The 19,226-nt window shown below is 44.2% G+C and overlaps 1 protein-coding gene across 5 annotated transcripts in view; it reads right to left on the bottom strand.

Moving 5' to 3' along the window:
* ARHGEF9 (Cdc42 guanine nucleotide exchange factor 9) overlaps nucleotides 1–19,226 on the bottom strand; it is a 324,866-nt gene that overhangs the window by 268,695 nt on the left and 36,945 nt on the right. For 2 of the 5 annotated variants that reach the window (XM_045537708.1, XM_045537709.1), the window contains exons 1-2: nucleotides 8,895–10,330; nucleotides 2,479–2,623 (exon numbers count right to left, since the gene is read on the bottom strand). The exons of 1 other annotated variant lie outside the window; for it this stretch is intronic. In XM_045537708.1, the coding sequence (XP_045393664.1) occupies nucleotides 2,479–2,623; nucleotides 8,895–10,163 (1,414 nt within the window). In that variant the 5' untranslated portion in view covers nucleotides 10,164–10,330. Of the gene's footprint in view, nucleotides 1–2,478; nucleotides 2,624–8,894; nucleotides 10,331–10,355; nucleotides 10,499–11,100; nucleotides 11,145–19,226 lie in introns of those variants that run through there. 2 more of the 5 variants (XM_045537712.1, XM_045537711.1) reach the window with 2 other exon arrangements.

The raw sequence follows: 19,226 nt of genomic DNA, 5'->3' as shown, positions 1-19,226 counted from the left end.
GCACATTCAGGTTGAGATCCACAGTGATGTATATATGTGTGCATCTGGGCAAAGTCCTTGGGCATATGAGTTGGCAGAAGACAGTGGGAAAAGGAAGGAACCTGCCGTCACTGAGCACATGTGTGTCCTGTGTGCCAGGAACTTTGCTGGGAACATCCATAGATTCTATTTCATTCAATCCTTACAACAATCCTGTTAGGCAGATATTACTTAGCATCCCATTACGAAGATGGGGAAACTGAGGTCCAGAGAGGTTATGCAACTTGCTCAATGTGTCAGAGCAAAAATTTCAACCTGTGTCTGTCCAACTCCAAAGTTTATACTCTTACCCTGGGAACCTCCAAATTAAAAGCTGAGAGGGAGGAGCTTGTAGGAGTGTGTGTGGAGGAAGTTAGACTGGCAGAGATTGATCAGTAGAAAACAAACTGAAGTCCTTCAGGCCTTGAGCAAGATGGAGGTAAGTCAGGTACTAACCATAATCGGAATATGGTCCTTGGATCCTATCGCCAGCAGGGTCAGAGATATAAGAAGAGCTGGATGACAACTGGCTTCCCAAATGGGGTCCTGATGTCACCCTCCTTGCCAGGGATATTTTTAGCCCCTAGTGTTTGGTTGGAACCTTGAGAAACAGAGCCACTTATATCCCAGAGGTGAGAGTGGCTGCTAAGGTGATGGCAGGACCTGAGTCAACCTCAGGGGTACATTTTCCCACCCATAGCCTATAAATAAGCCCAAAGCAATCCCTAGGATAAGGACTATTAACCCTGTCTCCGCCACCCCCTCCCTCCCCAGGAGCTGTCATCTGCTCCTGAAAACCAGAAGGGGCCTATTTGAGGCACTTGGCAGTGGGGTGGTAGCAGCTGTTCAAAAGCCTCTGAATTGCTAGGGGGTGGGTCTACTTCCTAAGAGGAATGGACAGAGGGGAGGAACAGCTGTGACCAGATTCCCTGCATTAGACCCCCCTGGCCTGATCTCTTAGGGGATTATGAGAGAGTGCCTTATCCCCAGGCAAGGGAATTAGAATATATTGCAGGCATCTACTGCTGTCTTAATGGCTTGATTTGTACCCACAAACTGCGGTCTCCTTAGGGGAGAAGGGGGCTGACTAGCAATTCCACTGCAGGTGAGCTTGGCTGCAACCAGAGGCTTGGCATCCCAACATTTAAGACTTTGGTCTAGGACTAGAGTAAAATCACATTCTGGAATGATGGAAAGTCAGGAGGTTGAAGCCCTTATTCATAACTCTTCTATGAACTGACTGTATGACCTTGGGCAGGTCCCTCCCCCTGTATGAGTTTGTTTTCCTATCCATAAAATAAGAGTACTGTGAGACCTCTAAGGGGAATCCTAGTTCTGACAGCAAAGAATTATCTCCATCTTCAGAATTCTTTACTCTTTCCTTTTACTGTCTCTCTAGCTTCTGGGGATTTCTGAGGGAAATGATTCCACAGAAGACCTAAGCCAGCGATTTCTTTGGCTCCTACCTTCAATGGTGGGAAGGAATCATGGTGTTGGAAATAAGCTCTTAGTCAAAGCATCCCAAATGTTCCGCACACGTGGAATAAGGAGAATAAAGGAGCAAACAGGAGAAAGAGCATGTCCAGAAAAGCTACAAAGCTTTCAGGGCTGAGGGAACCTTTGGGTCATGGGGAAGTAGAACTGGTGCTCCCAGAGCTTTTAGAGACTTAAGAAAACTTTGGAAAGGAATGCTGTAATGTCCTGAGTATCTCAGCATTCATGTAAATATATTACTATAAAAGGGACTGGGAGCTGCTAGAATGTGGTATAAGTCCAGGAACCCAAGAGTATAGATTCTCTCTAGTTGTAGCAGAAGACAGAGTTTTACTTATAAATGACAAGGGCCTGGCAAGCAGGGCCAGTGGGTTGAATCTGAAAAGGCATACTCTGAAGCTCTGGGAGATAACTGAGGTATTAGGGGAAAGCCTCTGGGTTTTGAGTGAGTTAAATAAAACTGCCCTGACCCTTGAGGGGCTTTCCACGGTTAGTGGTCAGTGAAGAAGGGGGAAGGACCTGAGACCCAGAGAGGGTAGGTCTAGGTAAGATGCAAGAGAAGCAGTGTTAGGATGACCCTATGGGAGGGGGGCACTATGGGATTAGTCCCTTTGAGGCCAGCAGGGTGTACTGTGAGGAGGGTGAAAGGAGGAACTGGTGTATATGAGTTCTGGAAAGTATTAGGTATAGAGGGCTTGGGAAAAAACAAGGCTCTGGGAAGAATGGAATATCTGAGTGCTTTGAATCAATGCGCCCACCAAATGAGGATATTTGCATTTTAAAAAAAGAGCATGAAGAGGGCAAAGTCTATACCAAGGCATTACTAATGATAGATTTTCAGGTATGAATGAGAAGCAGCACTGGCAGACTAGAGGGTGGGGAGGAGGGTAAATGTCAACATAGTCTGCCTATGCATGAGGCCTGACTGGCATGTCCTGCCACAAAAACCAGGGCAAAAAGGCATACCAGTACAAAGTATCATAGGTCTCCTCCAGCCCACTTGGTCCAGCTCCACAGGAATACTCTGTGAGATTGGCAGAGAGTGGCATTTTTCCAGGAGGATTTTGGGTGGTACAGTCCTTGGTGATGGTTCAGCTAAGGGAGAGAAGGCCTGCAAAGAAAACCAACCAGGATTAGTCAACGGAGGTGGGAAGTGGGCCAACACTTGGCTTAAACACCAGACCTTCCAGTTTGAAATATCATCTGGCCCAGCCCCCAGATCCAAGCAGGGTTATACATGTCATCAATAAATGCAGGCAAAGGCCCAACTAGCAAGAGCCTAAAAGACATCAAGCAGAGGAGCAAATGAAAAGCAGGCAATTGATTTAAAGAAAATAGCATCTACTTGTTTCTCCTTCCTAGGGCATTTTTATGTGTTTGGTTTGTATTAAGACAGAGAAAGTGAGGAATCTGCATTTACTAGACTTTAACCTTTACTCAGTGTGACACCTGGGGAAAATGATTTCATCTCTCTGAGTCTCAATTTCCTTATCTTCATAAAATGGAGAGTACCTACCATTCAGAATCACTAGGATGAAAAAATGAGATGATGCACAAAAGCACATAATAAAATATTTTTTAAAGTGTGTGCGTGTGCGTGTGTGTGTGTGTGTGTGTGTGTGTGTGTGAGAGAGAGAGAGAGAGAGAGAGAGAGAGAGAGAGAGAGAGAGAGAGAGAGAGAATCAGATACCCTGCTAAGCATATTTATGCCTGCTATCGCATTCGGTCTTTACTCCACAAAGTAGATAGTAGCCCATTTTATACTAAGAAAACTAAGGCTCAGAAAGGGAAAAGGAATTGCTTAAGATCACACAACTAGTAAATGGTATGTCTGTCTGACTACAGACTTGCCATCTTGCCTTTCTAGATAAACTGAAAATAGCTCCTGGGCTCCTACATCATTCAAATTCCTCCTCAACACTCCTAACTCACTATGGACACAGTATAGATTTCTTCCACCTCTATTATTAGTACCTAAAATGATTGGACATGGGGAGCAGTTAACAGTTTGGATGACTCAGGGAAGGGTCTTTGCCCAGTTGCTAACCAAATTTTCCAAGGGCAGAGATCCCAAAGGCAGTTCATTCTTATGAACAGAAAAAGTCATGGGGTTGTACTGAAAATAGAGCTTCAGAAAGTATAAGAGACTCTATTGTATTCATCCTAAGACATGGTATCAAGTTTGTTTTTTGTCACTCCACCTAATCCTAACTTATCTGTTTTGTCTCATAGAAACAATAACTGTTAGAGGTAGAAGCTCTCTTACAAGTCATACAATCTAACCCCCTGATTGAACAGGTTGGAAAATAAAACTAAGGTCCAGCAATGCAAGGGACTGGGCCATTGAATTATTTTGATTCTTGATAGAAGAAAAGGGAGTTACCTACAGAGTATGTTGTTAACCTCTGTGATAAGATATTTGGGAGAACCACTCCCAAATTCTGTTTCCACCTCACTGGTCATAATGCCTGATGGTCCACCAATTTCAGCATCATTGTGGGAATGGTGGTTCACTCTTCTTTATGAGGATGAAAACAGACCTCCATATGAATTAGCCTAATCAGATTGCTTTCTAGACTGTACTTAGAGCCAGAGATCTGGTTTGAGGGATGGAAGGGGCCCACCCTAACCCAGCATGACCACCTTCTAATTTGATTACATATGCAAAGATCCTATTTCCAAATAAGGTAACATTCATAGGTACAAGGGGTTAGGATGTAAAATATTTTGGGGGGGGTGGACACAATTTTACCCAATACATAAGGATACAGCCTTTTGGAAACCACAGCCTGGGGAGGAACCACCATTAAGCATACTGAAGCTTAGAGGACAGCAGCAGGGGCCCCCAGAGCTGAGAAAGGATAAGAAAGGTAGAAGGAAGTCATTTGTACTTTTGCTAAGGCCCATCCTGAAATAAGGGTACAAATTTCCATAGCCCCTAATGTCTTCAAAGAAATTCTACTACCTGGCTTCCCAAATTGGGGTTCCTATAGCTTCAACTTCATGATTTGGTGTGTGCAGAAACACCTTGATGTAGTACCCATTTTGGACTTTCCTCTTCTTTGTCAAGTGGACTTGAAGGTCTGGATAGCAGAACCCATGGCTGGTGGGCAGCCTTGCTCACTCAGGAAGCTCCCTGCCCACCCTTCCCTTGCACTCTGCCAGGGTTCTACTAGGAAAGAGGAGCTAAACCAACCAGGAGTGTGAAGGGGTTAATGGAAGAGGGGGCAGAAGAGAGGCCAGAGAGGTTGGCAATTTGGTTGCAAAAACCTATTATTTCCTTCACAGCCTACAGGTTGTGCCACTAGGTATGAAATAGGTAGCAGCTAAGAAACTAGGGAAATTGGGCTCAAAAATTCTCAGGACACCCTAGAATGGAGTGAGAGGCAATATATTAATAGATCCAGCAGCACTGGCCTAAAGGCCAGTATGATTGTGTCCTGATCCTGCATATACTGCTGAATCACTCTGTGTATCCTTAGACTCTGTGACATCTGCTTTTAATAACCAATGCAAATAGCTAACACATCACATGATGACTCTTGGCCACGTACTGTTATAAGCATTTTTGTGTATTTACTCATTTCATCTTTGCAACCTTTTAAGGTAGGTAATATTATTACTTCATTTTAGAGATAGTTCCTGACTCCTAGGATAGTTGTAATGATGAAATAAGTTCATACATGTAAAGTGATGAGAACAGTGCCTGGGCACATAATAAGCACTGTGTAAATGTTAGTTATAATTATTAGTATTACTCTCCTCATTTTAGAGATGCAAGCAATGAGGCATGGAGAAGTTTAAGGCCTCAATGATCCTTGATAAGATCCCATCCTCACCTTCTGACATCATTCCCTTGAAGTTGTACCTCCTCCTGCAGTAACATAGTAGCCCCAGGCTTGACCACAGCCAAATCTGGGCCAAAGCAGTCGCAGTCGCAGTTACAGAAACTGCTTAGCTCTGGAGGGTTGGATGACTAGACCTCAAAAATAAAACACCCTACAAGAAGTCTGCCAAAGCCCACAGTTTCCCTGGGAAACACCGAAGGATCTGAATTTATTCAGCTTACCAGGTTTTTCACACTCATTTGCATATAATGATCCAATGCTATTGGCTTTTTTTTTTTTTTTTTGAGACCAAATCTCACTCTGTTGCCCAGGCTAGAGTGCCATGGCGTCAGCCTAGCTCACAGCAACCTCAAACTCCTGGTTTCAAGCAATCTTTCTACCTCAGCCTCCCGAGTAGCTGGGACTACAGGCATGCGCCACCATGCCTGGCTAATTTTTTCTATATATTTTTAGTTGTCCACATAATTTATTTCTATTTTTAGTAGAGATGGGGTCTTGATCTTGCTCAGGCTTTTCTTGAACTCCTGACCTTGAGCAATCCTCCCACCTCTGCCTCCCAGAGTGATTACAGGCATGAGCCACTGCGCCTAGCTGCTATTGGCTTTTGCTGCTTAACAGTGTATTGTTTTCATATCCATCATCCCAATTTAGCCTCAGAACAGACCTGTAAGCTGCCTGTAAGGTGAGGATGAGAATTTCCAGTAGGTGGAGAGGGCTGCTAAAACCCAGAGAAAGGATAAGATTTGTGGCAGAGCCCAGACTAGAACTCTCAGGTCCTACTTGCCTCCCAGTTTCTGTGTGTCAAGGGAAATCCCTTCCCTTCTCCAGATTCAGTGTCCCCATCATCTGTAAAATGAAGTGATTGGACCAGATGGTCAATAGGATCTCTGACCTATATCAATGTCCCCTGCCATTCAGCTTTTCCACTCTACTTTGTTTTTTCCCTTGGTACATTCCATGTCTGAACTGGTGTTTAACACCCCAGGTGAAGCTAGCCAGCATCTCCTTGAAACCAGCAGAGGGCACGGGAATGCTGCAGAGGAGAGACAATAGGAAATCAGGCACTAGTTGGAAAGGAGGTGACCAGTCTCCCACTGGACTTAGAAAATTTCAGGCTTAGATGGGAGGAAAGAACTAGAGATGGCCAAGGTGGAAAGATCCTCAGAAACTGTTACCAAAAGTTCAGTACTTGTCTCAAAGGCCAAATGAAGAACAAGGACAAGTGGTTTGAGAGAAAGAAAAAACAAGTTTATTAATTTGCTGGCAAATGAGAAGGATGGCAGACTCTCATCTTAAAAAACCATCATCCTCCCTTTAGGTAGATATACAGGGTTTTTAAAGGAGGATATTAGCTTTGGTCTATTGCTGTTTAACTATAAGTGAGATAATCTCATGACCTCTGTCCTGATAATTCTGTTGAGCCATCTTCTGTGGTTTAGGATACTAGAGAACAAAGAACACTTCTCCGCCCCTCTGATTACTGGCCTTGGGCATGAATGCCGGTTTTAATTCCTCAAAAAGGGTGAGGGATTTTAAAGAGACAACTCATAAAGCATTTTGCCCTTTTTCAGACTCTTCTGTCACAAAACTGGTCTTTCATATAGATAAACTGAGGCCTAGAGAGAAGGAGGAAATGGCTCGAGGTCACAAAGCAAGTCAGAATAGACGTGAAACTAGAACCCAGTGTTTCCTGATTCTCAGACACCATTCCTTCAACCGATCAATCAGCTGATGCTTGAATTGTACTGTCTTGAATTGTTTCTGTGCCTGAACATTGTTTACATTTATAATTTACTAAGTTTCAATAATAACAATGACAACTGCCACCACTTTGTGGATGCCCATAACATGATATGAAAAGTACTAGGCTGAGTACCTTACATACACTGGTGCTTTTCATCCCCACAACAGTCCTCTTAGGTAGAGAGTGGTTAGCTCCATCTTACAGATGAGAGGGCAAGTCGCATCCAAGCCTTTGTAAAGCCAAAGCCTGTGCTTTTAAAAAATCCACAAGGCATCTCTGTGCCCAGTCCATATAACCCCCTAGTAAGGTGATGTGCTCATCTTGACCCTTTTCCTGGCTACTGGTAACCTTAGACATGCAGTGCCCAACTGCAATTATCAGTGAATGGAGTCATTACTTATGTTTGTTTGCTTGTTTGATTGTTGATCTTAAAACCACTGTAATAAAATTTACTCTCAACAATATTATACCAATTTTATGACCTTAAAGCTTACTATAAATGATAAATATAGAAAAACAATGCTTTTAAACATATTAGTTTTCTTCTCAGAGAAAGCAGGCTTATTGTTTCTGTTCTAATGGGTCCAAGTCCTCTGAGAGTGGGATGTGAGTGACAACAGGGACAGGTTAAGAACTACCAAGCTAATCCATCCATGCCCCTGCTACCACTCTCGAGAGAAATTTTAATTAACTACACTAAAAACTTACTTTGCCCTAAAATAATCTGGAGAAATTCTGCCATTATAGTATACTCCCTTATGAAGAAAAGCTTAAATCTCAAAGCCAAAGAATCCATTCTAGTGTTTATTAAACATTCCTTCTATTCCTTCTATTATAGGAGGAAATTATAGCATATTTCATTTTGTCTGTGAGTAGGGATGCGATGAATAGCTGCCCATCACCACTAAACTTAAACCCCCTGAAAACTGTACACAAAACCACTAGAGTCAAATGTAAGAACTCAAATTTGAACCCAAATTCTGTCACAATCTGTATGACTTTGAATAAGTCCCTTAATATCTCTGAGTTTGTTTCCTCACTGGTAAAGTGAGGATAATCACTCCTATCTCACAAGTTTACTGTAAGAATTAAATGAAAACAATGTATGTGACAGTGCCCTGCAAGGTGCTGGATACAAAGCTACCACTCAATGAATACTGGTAGAAGAATGTTAGTGAGCTGTCCTAGGCCTGCATTCTTCAGGTCATGTAACACAGAGTGTTGTTACTAGAAGATATCTATAGATCTCTGAGACACCAAGTATATCCCTTACCCTCCATAGGGAAACTGAGGTCCAACAAGATGAAAGGATTTATCTCAAAATCATACAGGAAATGGGGTGTAGATCTAGGACACAAATCCAGATCTCCTGATGTTCAGTCCAGAGGCTTTCCTTGACCGAAGTCTCTGGATCTAGCTCATGCTAGAAGGAAAGAGTAAGGGAAGGGGGGCCAAAGCCAGGGATATGTTTCATCACCTAAGGAAAACAGGACACCATGGATGTCTTAAACATGATTAAATGACCTCGTCACTCCCCTACCATTCCTGGAGCTTTAGGTTTTGGTGGAATGTTGAAATGAGATGTGAATGCAGGAATTCAGCCCCAGGAAGGGGCAAAAGTCACCCATGGTTTTAGGATCAGTCAAGTCCCCTGCACCTGACTGCTGGGACCATTCCTTCCCAGGTATTTCTTGCTGGAGGTGGGGTTGGGGGGAGCAGGGCATGGAAGCTTAGCTGGCTTCTGGGGTCCTTGAATATTTCAAATGGTGATTTGGAAAAATCAGCCTTACCTGAGCACTGAAGACTCCAGTGCAGGCCTTGCTGGCTTTGCCCTCAGCGTCTGCTACACCCATTCCCAACTGGGGCTCCTGGAACTGTCTGGACTGGCTGAACTCCTCAGGCTCCATGCTGACCTCCTGTTTCTTCATCTCTCTGGGCTTCTCCTCCAGCTTCTCCATGACAGCCTTGGTGGTGAACCTCCTTGCACAGGCACCCAGCTCATGGGATTCCCGAACACTGTTATCTTCCTTGAGGAAGCTGACCATGGTCTCAGTGTCTTCCTGGAGCTCCTCAGAGGAGGAGTGCTCCCTGGTGAAGGCATGGCAACAGCGGCGGCCATGGCAGTTCTGCTTCACCAGGTCATCCTGGAACTCAAAGATGGCCGAGGTTTGGGCCGAGGTGGTAGCAGTGCAGGGACTGGCTAGGGCCTGGCCCTGTGTCTCCTCACCCTCAATGCTCATCTCAAAAGTGCATGAAGTCTGCAAGACCTTCTGGTGGGACCGATGGCACCTCTGCACAGCTCTGCCCCACAGTGTGGCCTCTGTTGCCAGGCAGGGCAGGTTGAGAGGTAAGGAAGCCTGGGTGGCAGCGCCCTTCAGGATGAAGCCATCATTGCAACCACTGAAGTAGGCCTCATGGTGGTGGTGGCACAACTGTGGCTCTTCACGGGAGAATGCTCGCCACTTTCGGGCCACTTCTGCCACGTTGTTGAAGAATTTGACCACCACACCAAAAGGCATGGCCTTGTCTCGGCACCGGCGTCCAGGACTCCCCTCCAAGTCTCCTTCCAAAGTGGAGCCCTCCAAGGCAGCCTCGAGCTCCTGGATTCTGGTGTCTTCAGCCCATGTGTGCAGAGATCCATGGCCCCTGGGGAATATGCTTTTCAGGTACCTCCTGGTTCGTCTGTCACCACCAAGCTTCCCAGGGGCTGCCTCCTCCCAGGAGTCTTCCTCCACTTGGATGCCAAAGGCATCAAAGGGCAGCACCTTCTGGTTCACTCTCTGGGAGGGTTGCACTAGCCCCTGAATATCTGTAAGGAAGGGCTCCAGGTCATCGCTGTGGCCCGCGAAGGAATGGCGGAAGGGCTTTGGGGCCTCTTCAGCCTTCCTCATCCGGTAGATACCTGAGGCCTCCTGCAGCTCCAGGGCTTTGCCATTCCTAGGAGGAGTATTCTTGGAGGCCCCATTCGAAGGCTTCAGCCTCCTGAACTTCATCCGATCCATGAACGTGACTTTGTGTTTCACTTCTGATGGCCTGGAGGCATCTCCCAGTAAAATCATGGACTGGGGTCGCTTCCCCTGACTAGAGGCCTCTTTTCTGCGGCTCACAAAATTCCAGATCTTGTTGACTTTGTTTTTTCTCTTGTTCCAACCACTCTCTTTCGTGGGACTCAAGCCTCCCTGGTAACACTGCTCAGACTCCTCCAGCTCCTCCAGCCCCTTCAGCCCCATCTCCCTAGTCTGGCCTCCTACCTCAGTGCAGTCTGGGAAGACCTGAGCCACATAACCATTGGACACCAGCTCTGAGAGGGAAGCAGTCTGGCAGCTGCTGAGAGTCTCCATGGTCATAGCAGGGCCACCACAGCACAGAGGGAGGGCTGGCCAGTTATTTCCAGCTGAAGGAGAGAGAGAAGAGGAAATGAGGAGGGGGACATGGAGGGGAGAAGGGGAGGGGAGGGGGGAAAGGGGGAGGGAGAGATAGCAGATATATTAGGCAAGGCCACAAACAGGGTTCTTTATAGATTTGTAATAATCAAATACATAGAAAACACTTCACTATTAATGGGACACCAAATCTTTGGAACCTTTACACAGCAAAAACTCATTAATTTGGACCCCACTAGTTTAGGATATGACTCAGAGGTCACAGCTTAACCTGTGTACCAAGGAAAGCTTTGATTCCTATTTAAATGAAAATACAATTGAGAGGGGCTTAACTTAAAGCTGTTATTATCATATCCTGACAATTGAACAAATACAGTTTTTAAAAAAGAAAAAAGCTGAAAAGTATCTCAGAAATCCATCACTTTGATCCTCTCATTTTATAGGGAGGCACTGGAGATCCAGAGAAGATACCCGTCTTGCCTAAGCCACAAAGCCAAGGGAACAGTAGGTAGGGATCATCTAGTCCATGCTCCCCTCTCTCATTTGCTCCTCCATTCACTCAGGAACCCTGCATGAGAGAGCTTGCCTACCAGATCACCTGCTCAGTACTCACCCTTCAGCTAGGTGTTGGACATCACTGAGATGAATCAGATACACACAGCTAGTCACTCAGGTGCACAGGCTACTGGGAAAGACAGGTGGATGTAAACAAATAATTACAATACAGCCTGATCAGTGCTCTAATACATGTATGCACAAGGGCATCAGAAGCTTAGAAGGTAAAAGGCAGAAGACAGTGGAGTGAGAGAGGGGCAGAGTCCAGGAAGAAGCAAACAGAGAGAGGATTGGGGCCCTCAAGAATGCTCCCCAGGACAGCTGGGGCTAAAAGTGGGAACTCACTAACAATAGAGTCTCTCTCTGTCCAATATTCTTTGGCCCTCTGCCCTAAGAGGGAGAGAGGCAAAGAGAGGAAAGTAGGCACACTGAGCCCAGAACCCTAAAGACAGCTTCTGTCTTCTTGGTGGTTTTGCTAGGGCCAGCTCACTAGATCAGGGTCTGTTTGTTCCTTTCTCTGGTCTTCAAAGTTAACTTCACCTGACCTGGATCATGCCTTCACTCTGTGTCCTTTCTGTACTTATGTGAATAGCCTTCACAGAATCTGTTTGACTCAGAAAATGTTCAAGTTAGAAGACACCAGAAAAATGATCTAGTTTGGAAAAACAGAACCAAAAGAGAGCAGAGACTTGACCAAGATCATACAACAAGCCAGTGGCAGGCCAAGAATAGAAGTCCCTAGTCTTCCTTCCTCCCAGGCAGGCAGGGTCCTTACCTCTGTACCACATTGCCACCCTCAATCAAAAGTTTTGTTTCTCCAAAGTAGGCCGTCTTTCCCACCCAGGATGATAATAATAACATCCTAACATTTATAAGTGCCAGGCACTGCACTAAGTTCTTCTTTATTCATTTAGTTCTCACAACAACCCTATGAGGTGGATATTATTGTCATCCCAACTTTAGAGATGGTGCAACCAAGGAACAGAAAGGTTAATTGATTTGCCTAGGTTCTTCACTAATAGAGTTGGGATATGAATACAGACAGTGTGGCTCCAGAGGTCATCCCCTTGGCCATTCCACTATACTCTCTTTTTATAACAGGGCTTTGCACACAAAGGATGATCCATACATAACTCTGCCTCCCTGTCTGCCTGCCTGCCTTCTTAACTACTTCTGGTACTACTAAAGCAGAATGAGCTTCCTCAAAGGCATATAGACACATTCTTGATGCCAGGACCTATTATGGGTCATGGTGGGGGAGATGGGTTGGTAGAAGATGACCCCTGTACCTGATAATCCTCCTATAGAAAGCCTTCCCACATTAGACAAGTGAACTCAGAATTCTCACTGTCCTCAATTCTCCACCTGGCCATAGCCCTTTCACTTGGGATTTAATCCAAGTGTACCCCCCAGAAGAACATGATCATTAAAGAGCTAGCTGTAGACTCTAAATATAAGTAAAATCAAAAATAACTTTGATATTCCCTACTCTACCTCACCCATAATTTTACAGGATGAAACGGAGGCACAGAAAATTCAAGTGAAAAGCACACTATCTGAAAAGGAAAAAAATCCCATTTGCAACAGCATCAAAGAAATACTTAGAAATAAACTGAACCAAAGAGGTGAAAAATCTGTATACTGAAAACTATAAGACACTGACAAAAGAAATTGAAATAGACACAAATAAATGGAAATATATTCTGTGTTCACGTACTAGAAAAAAACTAAGATTATTAAAGTGTCCACACTTCCAAAAGCAATCTTGAGATTCCTCATGGATCAATACCTGCTCAATACCTCAATTTTTATTTAATTCAATCCCTCAATACCTGAGGGGTTCCTTTTTTGGTCACCGCTAATCCTCTGACAAGTTCCTTATTCTGTTGAATGATCATTGGCCTCCCTGTAACTTTGTAACCCTGGTCTTGTTCTCAGAGCAAATTCAACAGATTTGATTCACATTTGTACAGGGCTCTGTATGTAGGAAAATAAACATGCAGCCCCATTCCTCAAGAAGTGTGTTGCCTGCTGTGGACACTAAGACAAGGACATGATACAAGGATTATAATATAAAGTAGGATAGGACAAGAGGAAGAAATTCCCATCCATGAGTTATTAAGCAGTGAAACAGGCAGCTAGAGGAGGCTGCATAATATATATATATGTATTATATATATATATAATATATATATATATACATACAGAGCTTTAAAAGCAGGAGAGATTTTCAATTGTCTAGGACGGGTTAAGTGTAGGCCTGCATAGAGGCAAAGGAATGGACTAAATAACCTGAAAAGTTCTCCTAGCCCAGGGATTCTAGTATTTCAAAAGTCTCCTAACCAACACTGCATTCCCACACATATCTAAGCCAAAGGGTTTCCTTGCGGCTCCTGGTCTCAAGGAGAATGACACTGAGGAGATCAGATTTTTCTCCTCTTCATCACAACCCACAAAACACTACCCCTACTCTAGGTTCCTGTTCACCTTGGAGTCCTGGCTCAAGTTTTCTGTTGCCCTCTATTAGAACATACTCCAAACACCCTCGCCCCTGCCTCTCAACCACCATTAGCCAGACCTTGCCATCCATAAAGACCAGCACAAGTTCTCTTTCCTCCAGCAAACCCTCCCTGAGTCACCTGCTCCCTAGGGCCTTTCCCTTCCTCCAAGCTGCCAATTGGGAACACATCACCAAGTGCCCAGGCATTTTCAGTTTGTCTTACATACAAATTCTGGGAGCTAGAAGGGTCCAGAAAGGCAATCTAGTTCCATCCCCTTCCCCAGTGGCTTTCAAACTTTTTTGATTACAAATCATAAGAAGAAATACATTTTATATGCCCACCCATTAGGTTGAATCATGAAATCGCTATTTTTTAATAGTTCAAAAGCAGATGCTGATGATTTCATTATGGTTCAGTCTAATTGAAAACCCAAATAAAAGTTTCAGGAACCAGTACTTGGCCTTACCACACATGAAACACTCTAAGTTTTTCTATTTTATTTAGTCACTTTTATTTTTTTAAATGCTACTTACAGCACACTAAAATGATTTCATGAGCCACTAATGAATGATTGCTACCTGCAGTTTGAAAACCACTGCCTTGACCTTTAACTGCATTTCTTCTGTGATGATGGTATGAAGGCCTTGTGTCATTTTTTGGCCATCCAGAATCTTAACTCCCTTCCTATGTTTGAAGAATATTCTTCCTGATGAGGCTTGGTATGTGCAGAATCCATCTCATACCAGAGAAACTGAAAGTAACAAATACTTTCTTTCCCATCCTCCCTTGCAGCCATGATGACCTAGGCTCAGTCAATCACACCCACCTAGACTTTGACTGGAATTCTGGAGGCAAGTAAGCAATAGTCATGAGTAGCAGTGGTAGTATAGTACCAAGAGTGAGTTACTGAGTCAAAATGACAGCTAGTGAGTTATAAGTGCCAGGGCTAGTAGCCTTGGTGGTGCAGAACATAGCATCCAGTGCCTGGTGGTGGCATCTATAATAATGTCCTACAGAGACAAGTACTGTGGTATGATTTTAGTAAACTCTTCTTGGCTGGGTACTCCTAAGCCAGATTCTCCAACCTTTCCAGGAATTCTGTGTATTCCCCAATATCCTCTGATGTAATCCTTGAATGCCTAAATCAGAGTTGATTTCTGTTGATTGCAGCTCAAAACCTTGCCTGTGAAGCTGAGCTGTTTCTCTTGAGCCAGACCTTCGTGGAGGGAGTCCATGAGGCCAGGAGTGAGACTTTTTTCTTTTTAACCAACTACACCCAGCAAAGCACTAGGCACAAGCTAGGTAGCCCATGACATTAAGTATCTGATGCTGTTCTAATACTGCCCACTTCTTCCTACTCCCAGACATAAGCTTCATCAACAACGTGACCAAGTATTCAGTTAATATTGTTTCTATGGCCCTTCTTGATTCTGATGCCCTGGGTGTAACCAATGTCACCAAGGGTCAACCTGTCAACACCCAAAGGTAGTAATAGAAGTCAATATTTGTTAGGTGGGCTCAGAAGGTGGTATGGAGGGGATTTAGATAATACCCCCAAATATAGGCCCTTTGGAGTTATCACTAAACATATGTGGCCTTCACATCTGTTCCCCAACACTTTCCTCCCTTATTTCTCTCATCATGTTGGCATGGGTGGAAGGAGAAATGGCATAACCAGACAACCCTTCAGAGCTGGCAACCTGAGCCTACACTATTGTTGCCACAGACATTTAATTGCTCAATGTGGCAGCATGCTTCTGGGCCTAGGCAGGAATCCATGTGTCAGTCAAGAAGTGCCAGACTTGATACATGAGCCTACAGTCAGTGCCTTATAGACCAGTTCCAGTGGCCACACTTCCTCTTGCCACAGCCTAGCAGTCAGCAAAGGTACATCTTTGTGGGAGTTGGCAGGTGGCAGCACAGCCTCGCCCCTCCCCACTCTGCCACCAGCCTATCATTGACAGAATCCCCTCCAACAAAGAATACAAGCTCTAACTTCTGCCCCTCTTCCCAGATCCTGTTATTGGTTCACAGGTATCAACCCCCCTATACACATGTATCACCAGGAAATGGAGGCAGAATTTTCTCCTGCCCTTTTGAAAGCCTACCAATCCCACGTCTACCTGGAAATGACTTTTTTTTGACCCTACTAACTAGCCCCCTGAAGTCTGAGGGTGTTTAGCAGATTCACAGCCATCCTTGAGAGTAGGTGCTACATCTTATACATCATTTTTATGTCCTGTACCCAGCATAATACAGAGTCAGCATTGATGACCTAATTATTGATTTAACTGCTTGTTGATTTAAAGGCAATAATAAACACTTGTAGAATAGTCACCATATGCCAGGCATTGTTTTAAGCACTTCTCATCTATTAATTTACTTAACGCTGATACCAAGCCTACAAGGTACGTACTATTATTCACATTTTGAAGATGAGGAAAATGAGGCACAGAGAAGTAAACTAACACAGAAGGTAAGTTTTGGAGCAAGGATTCAAACCTAGGCAGTCTGGCTTCAGAGTCCTCTCTGTTACACTGCCTCTCTGTGTATAATGAATGCATGCATGCATATTCTCCATAACCACAGTTCACTGACACACCAAAAAACACCATTTTCAAACATATGCAGGAGACTTGATGGGAGAAATTTGTAGAAGCCACTTGGCTAATACTAGAATGTAGCCCAAAGAAGGCAGGTATGGCCCTGAGGCCACTGGCACTCCCTGTCTGTCTATCTTTCTTCTCCTTCTTCCCAGCTCAGTCATGCCAGCTAGGACTCTCTCCTACTGTTCCTGCTCACCAGCTAGAAATCCTGGCCCCAACCTAGCCTGGATTTCCTCTGTTCCCTGGCCATATTCCCAGCCAGTGGAAAATAGTCTACTACCCCCTGGCTCACATTCTCCAAACCATCAGGAGTACTGCTCTGCCAAAGGCACAAGTAGCGGAAGAACCAAACCTGCAGATGTGCCCAGCCCAGCAGAAAGTGTAAGCCCTAACCCAAAGCCCACAAGAGTAGAAGATACCACTCCACGTGCCTCAACCTCCAGGGATGGTGCAGGGGGAAGCAGCCTTTTCTTGCTGCGACAATCATGATTTGCAAACTTGTCCCTACATAAGCAGTACAGCTCCTGTACATGGGGTGTGATGCAGATAAAAGCCCAGGGCACCAGAAGCAGTGGATAGTAATAATAATAACAGGTACATTTATTCAACCCTTATTCTGTGGTACAAACTGTGCTAAGTACTACCAACCTTTTCCTTACTCCATCTTCCCAACAGTCCTGTGAGGCAGGTGCTCTTAAGCACTCATTTTATAAATTGAAACACTGAGAAGTTAAGTAACTTACCCAAAGTCACATAGCTCCTAGGTAAAAGAATCAAGATTGCTATCCAGGACTTCTGAAGCTTGAGCTGTGCTCTTAATCATCACCCTTTGCTGCTTCTCTAATGGTCTCTCAGGGCCCTTCTAGCCTTACCATGTGAGCATTCAAGAATTGGAAGTAAGATTAATGGGGGTGTTACCATCTTACCTGACCAAAGGGTATCAGGTGTTGGCTCAACTCTTCCTGCTATGTCTCATGAGCCAACCCCCTCATGTTACAGACGGTGGCACTGAGGACCAGAGAAAGAAGACAATTTACTTGAGGTCCTTAGTAGCAGGGCCACTCCTGGAATACCATGCCTTCTAGTACTCCATGAGGTTGCCTTCTCTCACACCTCCCTTTTTCAGTGATTCACATAGAATAAAAAGATTAGACATTCCTCAGATGGAGGTGCCTCAGTGTTTCAGCCCTTTGCTTAAAATTCAATCCAATTTCATAGCTTTAACATCTATGCTATTTTATTGTTATTTATGTTCTTTCCTCCCCCAAGAAAACAATGATATTCTAAAATTGCACATCGTTTTACATGCCAGAAAACCTAGCTAGAGCTGGGAATCCTCAGACCGAATGCTGGTAACTATTTAGAATTTTCCAGATTTTTCTGAAGTCAGAGGGGTTCAAAACCTAGGGTAGGATAATATCAGTGAGTAGATAAGTTCACAGGCTCCCAGGCTCTATACAGGTACAACCTTACATGTAGGAATAGTGTTGACAACAGCTTGTGCCTTGAGGCTTCAGGCCATCTGCTAGCAAAAGGCTGATGCCTGAAATGCTACCATTAGGTTAAGCATTACCTTTTGTGTTGGTCTACTTTCAAAATGTCAATACCTCTGGAGGGGCAAGAGAATTGCTCAGGTCTCTGAAGCCTCAGCATATTCCTCTGACAGTCTAGGCAGACAGCACAAGGGATCTGGGGCTGAGAGGCCACAGAAAAGTGAAGCAGGAATGCCAAAGACTAACTTCATTGGCTCTTAATGTTCTGCCAAAGAACCTTAAAGGCCATCTGGTCCAGCCCTCTCCTTACCCCACTCTTCAATCATCATTGCCAGCATCTCTACCTAATGTTTAAATCTTCCCTGTGGCATTCCTGTTTAGAAAAGATCTCGTTGGTTTGCACCTCTCCAGTGATGGGTAGTTCATTACCACTATGACAGCCTATTTCATCATTAGAAATGTCCTTTTGTGGAACTTAAACCTGTCATCCTGTAGCTCTCTGATAAGTATATAAAGTATTCAATAAATATTAGTTTCTTCCCACTTTCCCTTCTATGCATGGGTGGTGCCACACAGACCCTGTCTGCTCCTCCTTCCCCATATCAGCTCTTCCGAAGGCAAATACCACATCTCCCTGAGTTTTCACTTTTGAAGCTATATAGTCCCAGATCCTTCAATCCCTCTCCAGCCTGCTCACCCAACCTCACTCCTGGTTTGTTTGGAGCCTCTTTCACATGTGGTGCCAAGACATTTTTCTTAGTTTTCTTGCCCCTACCTTCTACTTTATAGGACACACACTGACAAATTTGCACATATATATCTATAGGTTCAAGGAATTGGAAAAGACCATGAGAAACATCTGATGTGGCCAATCCAAATTGGTAATTACTGATGGGAAAAATGAAGCCCAGAGAAGGGAAAAAAACATTGCTCATTAAAGATCTCTCTTTCATGTAGCCAGTATATTTCCTCAAAAACAATGTTTCTCAAAGTATAGTTTGGACCACTCAAGTCAGAATCAGCAGAAACAAAATCATCAGAAACAGAATCTCCAGGAGCTGGAACCAAAACCTCTATGTGTTTAAAAAGCACTTTGAATGATTCTGATACACACTAGAATTTGAGAACTAGTGCCTAAGAATGAGACAGCATTTCATCAGTGTTGTCTTTCATTCTGTGAACATTTGTTGTTAATTAGGAACTGAGGCTCCCTCTCCCAGCCTCATTAATCAACACCTTGGGCAGCCCGATGCACCTCCCTGGCCTGTGCCCAGACAGCCCTGATGCACCAGATGACCTTGCAGCAGTTTAAATTTATTTACTTAAAGAGAAAAAGTTCTAGGGGACATTATCCAAATATCCAGATCTATTTTGAGAAGCCATTATTTCAAACATATAACCAGATCTGAGAGCTGCTATTACCTCTCTTCATTATCAGTCAGAACGCATTCCTACTTCAATCAGAGATCTTCCTTTCTTGAAATCAAATTTTAAAACTGCAGCACAAAAGCATAAGTGTCAACCTAAATGTTCCTTCCTTGCCTCTTAGGATTCTCTAGCTCTGTTTTTCAGCCCACTTCTCCA

Source organism: Lemur catta, chromosome X (assembly GCF_020740605.2).
Source record: "Lemur catta isolate mLemCat1 chromosome X, mLemCat1.pri, whole genome shotgun sequence".
Taxonomy (NCBI): Eukaryota; Metazoa; Chordata; class Mammalia; order Primates; family Lemuridae; genus Lemur; species Lemur catta.
This window is presented reverse-complemented; position numbering and strand designations above follow the sequence as displayed.